General features: G+C 41.4%; 1 protein-coding gene across 2 annotated transcripts in view; it reads left to right on the top strand.

Annotated features, from left to right (window-relative positions):
* The window catches only part of osbpl3b (oxysterol binding protein-like 3b), a 215,970-nt gene that overhangs the window by 76,268 nt on the left and 131,734 nt on the right, over positions 1 to 7,968 (top strand). For both annotated transcript variants that reach the window (XM_068058932.1, XM_068058942.1), the window contains exons 3-4: positions 2,133 to 2,249; positions 5,686 to 5,739. In XM_068058932.1, coding sequence (XP_067915033.1) covers positions 2,133 to 2,249; positions 5,686 to 5,739 — 171 coding nt within the window. The remainder of the gene's footprint in view (positions 1 to 2,132; positions 2,250 to 5,685; positions 5,740 to 7,968) is intronic.

Below are 7,968 nucleotides of genomic sequence, written 5' to 3'. Positions count from 1 at the left end.
ATTTTGTCCTTTCAGCCTGCTGACCCGGACAACCTGTAGAATTTATCCAGAACAAAAATCGATAGGAGTTTTCCTTTTACAATATTCAGAGTCCATGGATGTCTGACCATAGCACAATCACCTGGGCCTGCCTTTGTTTCCAGGTGTTAAAGATTGCAACTCAAATTTGCATTTTTAGAGCCTCTGGCTCCCTGTTTACAAACTGTGTCTGGGAGAGATAAACCTATTGTCCTTTTTAGGTGTTTCAACTTTGCACCCTGCTTTCAAATGGCCTTTGATCTGGGTTCCTTGTTTTCCATAGTAACCCAGACCCCTGGCTTGTGTCTGGACAGAATTGGTTTCAGGTCACGTTTTCTCCAAATCCATTTTAACCTGCATTAAAGATCACAGTTTTTAAAACATAGCCATGCTACAAAGTCCAACACTTATAACAGTAATGGATTACCAGTCCGTAATTTTTTTTTAAACTTTTCATTGAAGTTGATAGTGTTAAAAGGGCTGCCAATTAGCTATCTGCAGTTTTTTGTTGCCACCGTAGACAAATTTCACCCTCTAACTTTTGTTGGCATAATCTGCTCCATGCCAGCTTTCCTTTGCTGCCATTGGCTTTCTCAGAAGCTAAGCGCAGCCATTGTGTACAGTCCAATGCATTCAAGGAACAGAATCTCATGCGGGCAGCATATTTATTCTACATCCGTAATTGTAGTAATAACTGGGAAAGCATTTATCTTGTGTTGGATCAGCTGCTGAGACAATTTACTACATCAGCATATAGTGCTGGCTCGGGTTAAATCAAATGTCTTTTGCAGGCTAAGTAATGCCTCTTCTTTTTTTCCATAATCCTCATCCTTGTTTTCACACCCTTCCATGACCTCCCCCCTCGTCATCTCTGTAATCTCTAGCCCTACAATCCACCAGGATATCTGTGTTCCTCCAATTCTCGCCATTGAGCATCTCCAGTTTTAATGGCTGTACCATAAGCTGCTGTGTCTTCAGCTGCCTAGGCCTGAGCTCTGGAATTCCCTCTCTACCTCACTTTCCTCCTGTTACTATGCTGCTTAAAACCTATCTGTTTGACCAAGCCTTTAGTCACCTGCCTTTCTATCTCCTTGTATGGCTCTGTAAAAAATTTTGTTTGACAATACTTTGGAGCTTTTTACTATGTTTATATAAATACAAGTTGCTTTTTGTTGTTATAAGCCTTTACTGTATTGGAAATCCTGTTGGTAGGAAATATGCTCCAGTTACCACATGACCAGTAGCTGGATTGAGATCATAATGACCAGCATCACTTGTTCTGCGTTACATTTAGGTTAAAAACATGGCATTGCTTATGCATGTTGTTCTCTCATACCCAAACACCAAGCTTATGTTGGTAAAGAAGCACAGGTAGGTTGGCTATTCAAAATGAAGCCCTAAAACGTTTCCAGGTGGTTCAACTAGTGGCTTGTTTGTTTGGCCACTTTGCATGGCAGTTCCGAGTGAACCATTTTGTTGGACTGGAGTCACATAGACTAGACTGGGTGAGGATGGCAGGTTTCCTTCCCTAAAGGACATTAGCGAAGCAGTTTGGTTTTTATGATGATCCAACCCTCATTTTTACTGATGTCAAGCTTTTTATTTCTGCATTTAAAAAAAAAACTGATTTTAAATCTCATACTGCCATGATGTGATTTGAATTTGCATTCTCTGGATTATTAATTTAGGTCTTGCATTACCAATCCAGTAACATAACCATTCCACTACCATACCAATGCATGAAATGATGTGATGTGCAGCTGAGGTGACTTGACTGCATCTGTTATGTTGCTACATAGTTTAAAAATGTCTCATCGATGCAAAATGTATAACATAACTGCTAGTAAAATACATTGAGGTTAGAATTGAGCAAACACAGAACTAAGTTTTTAACATGCAAGCCCACATCAATTTTCAGCTCTGAATTTTTTCTGGGAACTGACGTACTCCCCACTTGAATTGGTTCCAAATTATAAAATATAATACAGTGCTATTGAGTCACATAGAATGTTAGACCACAACTGTGAGGAGTTATTTAGTGCTCTGTAGTGAAGTGTGTATATTTTAGAAGTATGCTGAATACTTCAATTTTGTGTTTTTTTTTGCTTCAACAGGATAGCTGGGAGATTGTAGAAGGACTTCGAGATAGCATAAAAGATATCCAAGAACCATGGAAGCAGGAAGGCTACTTGCTGAAAAAGAGAAAGTGGCCCCTCAAAGGCTGGCATAAGGTATGCTTTGTGTCCAATTGAGGCAGCAGTGTATTATGGTAATTGAGCACTTAAAATATGTTATAAAAATAAGCATTGATAGCAGATTCAGAAATGATGCAAGAAAAATTATGTATTTTATTCATACTTTTTTTTGGTGCATGCATCTACTTTATTAAACAATATATGTTCCTTGTACAACAAACATTTCTGCATAACCATGTTTTAACATTATGTGTAACATAGTAACAGTTTCAGGTAGGAGAACATCTTTGATCCATCTAACCAGGCAGTTCTTAACCTATTTTGGTTGAAGGACCACTTTTCAAATAGATTTGTAATTATGGACCACCTCCCCATCTAAACTAAAATATATCATATGAACGTACTTCATGTAAAGTGTTTTAATAATGCTTTTACAAAACAGGTATTTACTTACATATATTTATTTAAATATTACTTGGATATAGTGACCTTCATGCTGCTCTCAGCACTCCTTTTTGTGTATCTGCTCTTGGATGAGAGAGCTAGCCACTCTGTGCTGCACATGTGACAGCCTCACTCCATTCCCGACTCCTGGTTCTTGTTCCACTCGTATTTGTCACCCTTTCAGTAAAATAAAAAAGTTCCTCTGGCATTTCCCATTTTTCTTTTGTAAATTTGACCCTTATTCTTAAATTCTTTATGTGGTAGAAAAGCTTTATTGGGTCCAATTTGCTTGAACCTTGTCAAACTGGGAGTCTTATCTATCTTGAGCTTCAGCTTCCCCAACCTGACTTCATGTGATTTTAAAATTTTCCGTCTATATTCACCAAGTCCAGCATTTCTACCCTCATTTCTTTTGTGAGCAGTATTGAACAATAACGGTGGAGTACTTTAGCAGTTGTTCTTCAGCAATTTGTTTATCTGCGAAAATCACTTCCTCACTGTTATTTTTAATAGACCAAGCTCTTTCTGCACCCTTTACTTACTCCTAACAATGCTTTACTTTCTGTTTTATGTTTCCAAGTATGTTTTGCTTGTGATTCTTCTTGCACCTTGCACCTTTTATAGGTTTCTTGGCATTCTCCAGCTGATCTTTGCAGATCACACTATCCTGCTCCTTCTCTGAACATTAAAACATTTTGGCCTGGAGGTGTTAGTAATGACAGAGAATTGGCAGCGCTTGCTGTCCTTACTCGTCAGAAACTGACAGCAATTTCTGGTATCTGTACGTGTGCAGGTAAATGAGGAAATCCAGAAATTGCTGACAATGATTCTATCCTCCATAGTATGGACTGTTGAAGTCTCTGCTGACAAGAACTTCCCTTTTTACATTGCAGTATCACTTAAAAAAAAACAAAGTTATGCCTTGTTAATGAGGTGTAACTGATTTTGTAACAGCATGCAAAGTCATAGGCTGAAATTTTATGCCCCCCCAAAAAAAGAGTGGGAAGGTGGGGTGAGGGCATAACATGGAGTGGGAGGCTTGGGGGGCCCATCCCGACCCGCTCCCGCCTCCGCCGCCACTTTGGCCCGGGGCAGGCGAGCTGTTTTTCGCCACCGCCGCCCTGTGTAATCAAGGCCGTTAAGTGACCACTGAGTAAAGTGAGTAAAACCGCCTGTTAAAAGCAGGCAGCTCTCTGACTGACTGCCTGGGGGGTGGGCCCTCATGATTGGGCACCATGTGCCTGACGGAGGGCCAACCACTTCCAACACCCAATATGCCCCCTGTCCCCCCCCCCCCCCCCCCCCAATTGACCACCCTTGTCTCGCTGCGGCCTGACCGATCACCCCCGGCGAGGCAGCAAAAACCTACCTTGGTTCCGGGCTCCCCGATATCTTCGTCTTCCGCTGGGCTGCTGTCGCAGCAGTGGCCACCGCTCCCAGTGACACTGCTGGAGCTAAGAGTTGCCAGCCCACTGCTTGGCTGTCAGCTCTATTAGGCTGGACTTCAAGGAGTGGAAGTCCTGCCTCAGAGCAATTAATGGCTGGCGTTCCGCAAAATGCTGGTCGGATCCACAGGCCAGGTGGAAGGGGGTTCGTCACCATCAGTGGATGTCTCCTGTCCGCCAAGGATAAAATCCTGGCCATAGTTACTGCTGAACAACCTCTGTGGCCCTGGACAACTAATTCTACATTTGTACATTTTTCCATTGATGATTCCATAGTTTTGTGATGTATTTTTTTAAAGTTTGGTATTTTATCTTCTAATGTGTATATCACAATCTTTATTTTTCTCTGTAAAATTTATAAAAATTGAAGGACAGTCAGTGCATTTTACTTGCTGGTTTGTTGTCTGAGAATTCTTGTGTTACTGGCTGTTTGCCCTGCTTGATGACGTCATTGTTCCTGGATGCTTAGGAATCCTCTTGACTTGATGGCAGATTCAAAATAACATTAAGAAAGGTGATATCCGTGCCACAGAGATTGCTACATCTTTGTGGGCAGCTTTCTTCAGGTCACTGGTGAGCGCTGCCATTTCACCACTGACCACAACATTCAGGCCATTGTATGCTTTCTATTTCTCCCTACTGCTTTTCACAACATTGTTAGCGACCCAACATACCTTAATCCTTTTATTCTGTCCCTGAACTATTTTAGTGATAAATTTGTTTGCACCTTAAAAACTATCCCTTTGAAACTATTCCACTTTACTTTCTGATGAGTTGTCCCATTTTTACCGTTCTCATGCATTCTCTCATACCGTAAAAATCAGCTTTAAAATGTAAGCTGTTTAATTGCTGCTTCCTTATCTGCATCTCTGATTTTAATCGCTCCACCATTGGCAGCTGTGTCTTCAATTGCCTAGGCCTCTGGTTCTGGAATTTTTGCCCTGAGCTGGAATTTGCTCCCTGATCGCTTTGATCTCTCTCTCTCTCTCTCTCTCTCTCTCTCTCTCTCTCTCTCTCTCTCTCTCTCTCTCTCTCTCCCTCTCCCTCTCTCTCTCTCTCTCTCTCTCTCTCTCTCTCTCTCTCTCTCTCCTTTAAAAATGACGTCTTCAGCCAGGTATCTGGTCACCTGGCCATGATATCTTCTTACATGCCTTGGTGCCAAATTTTGTTTGGTCCTGTGAAGGGACTTGTGACATTTTACTCTGTTTTTAAAAATGCTACATAAATGCAAGTTGTTATTTTCTGACAGAACATTATGGCCAGTCGATCCTAAATGTTCCCTTATTTCTAATTTGCTTATTGTTTCCTCCTCACTCAAAGAATTATCGAATGATACAGCACAGAAGGTGTCCATTCAACCCATTGTGCCTTTGAAAGGGCTATCCAATTACTCCCACATCCTTGCAATTTTGTTCCTTTTCAAGTATTTATCCAATTTTCTTTTGAATGTTATTGAATTTGTGTAGGTTTTTATGCTGTTTATAGGAATACGAATCCAAGATATGTTGTGCAGTTATCCCAGTGTATTAATGTTTTTCCAATTCGATAAACATTTGAGTAAATACTCTTATTTTCACTTCCAGCGATACTTCTTCTTGGATAAAGGGATCCTGAAGTATTCAAAAACTCAGGCTGATGTAAGTATAAAAGAGTAATATTTGAAGGTGTTATTTGTAATCCTGTCCTGGTTGCAAGCTGTACTGGAACATCTTTAAATTTACTAGGTCTTTTTTAAGTAACCACAGTAAAATTCTTCAATAAAATTTATATCCTTCTTTCTGATAATGGTTCGGAACTTGGATATGCAAACTGGATTTTTAACAAAATGGATAAATCAATTAAAAAGAATGAATTGGTTCCCCTCTCATACGTCAGAATATCTAGAATACTCAACTAATCCAATGCTCTCCTGGCTGACCTCTCATCTTCCACGCTTCGTAAACTTGAGTGCATCCAAAACTCTTAGGAACATAGGAACAGGAGTAGGCCATTCAGCTCGTTGAGCCTGCTCTACCATTAAATTAGATCATGGCTGATCCTCTACCTCAACACCACGTTCCCGAGTTATCTTCATGTTCCTTGATGTCATTAGTCTCCAGAAATCTATCGATTTCTGTCTTGAACATGCTCAGTGATTGAGATTCCACAGCCCTGTGGGGTAGAGAATTCCAAAGATTCCACCCCTTCTGAATGAAGAAATTCCTCCTCATCTCAGTCTTAAATGGCCTTCTCCTTATTCTGAGACTATGTCCTCTAGTTTTAGACTCACCAGCCAGGGGAAACATCCTATCTGCATCCACCCTGTCACACCTTGTAAGAATTTTGTAAGTTTCAATGAGATCACCTCTCATTCTTTAAAGCGCTAGAGAATACAGGCCCAGTTTCCTCATTCTCTCCTCATAAGACAATCCTGCTGTTCCAGGGATTAGTCTCGTGAACCTCCATTGCATTCCTTCTGTGGCAAGTATATCCTTCCTTAGATGAGGAGACCAAAACTGTACACAATACTCCAAGTGCAGTATCACCAAGGCTCTATACAATTGCAGCAAGATGTCTTTACTTCTGTACTCAAACCCCCTTTGAGGAACAAGGACACCCAGGTCCCTTTGGGCACCAACACTTCCCAACCTGTCACCATTTAAGAAATATTCTGTCTTTCCGCTTTTTTCTACCAAAGTGGATAACTTCACACTTATTCGCATTATATTCTATCGGCCTTGTTCTTGCCCATTTACTTAGCCTGTCCAAGTACACTTAAGGGCTCCTTGCAGCTTCCTCATAACTTACATTCCCACCTCATTTTGTATCGTCAGCAAATTTGGAAATATTACAATTGGTCCCCGTATCCAAATCATTTATATAGATTGTGAACAGCTGTGGCCCGGCTACTGATCCTTGCAGTGTCCCACTAGTAACAGCCTGCCATCATAAGAATGGCCTGTTTATTCCTACTCTCTGCTTTCTGTCTGTTAACCAGTTCTCAATCCATACTAGTATATTACCCCCAATCCCATGTGCTCTAATTTTGTTTACTAATCTCTTGTGCGGGAGCTTATCAAAAGCCTTCTGAAAATCCAAATACACCACATCCACTGGTTCTTTTATCTATGCTACAAGTATCATCCTCAAAAAACAGGCTTGTCGAGCCTGATTTCCCTTTCATGTTTCCATGTTGACTGTGCCCAATTTTACCAATATTTTCTATGGGCTGCATTTTACCAACCCTTCGATGTCGAGAGTTGTGGCAGGGGGCCCTGTAAAATATTTGCGGGAGCAGCCTGTCACAGCCCCCGACACCAAGAAGGGCCTACCGCATTTTATTGGCGGCCATGCCTCGGTGCGGCCTGGCGAGGCCTTAATTTATATATTAAATTTCATCAAAACGAAATGCAAATAAACGTCCCTGGTCCCGGTGGCCGCCCATGCCGATTTTACGGCCGCCAGCTGCATCTCGTGTGTCTTCGGAACTCCGTTCGGAGTTCCAAGGTGAGACACTGGGGAGGGCTAAAATTATCCGGGTGGGAGTGGGGGAGCAGGAAAAACACTTCTTTTAGGCTATGGGGATGGTGAGAAGTGTTTGAGGGTCATAGGTAATGAAGTTTGGGGGAGACAATTTGAGACCTGAAAAAAGTTTTTTTCTGGATGGAGGGGCTAATTTACATATTTATTACTCATTGGGGGTGTGGGTGAGGGAATTGAAAATGAGTAAATGTAAATCTTTTACTTTTTCAGCATTCTGTCACTTAAAATTTTTTTTAATGTGTCCAAAGGGCCTGCAGCCTATTAAAAATGGCGCCAGAAGCCATTGCCGGGTACAAAGGGTATGTCATCAGGGGGCGGCCGCTGCACCCCCTCCATTTAAATGA

Source organism: Heterodontus francisci, chromosome 2 (assembly GCF_036365525.1).
Source record: "Heterodontus francisci isolate sHetFra1 chromosome 2, sHetFra1.hap1, whole genome shotgun sequence".
NCBI classification, from domain to species: domain Eukaryota; kingdom Metazoa; phylum Chordata; class Chondrichthyes; order Heterodontiformes; family Heterodontidae; genus Heterodontus; species Heterodontus francisci.
This window is presented reverse-complemented; position numbering and strand designations above follow the sequence as displayed.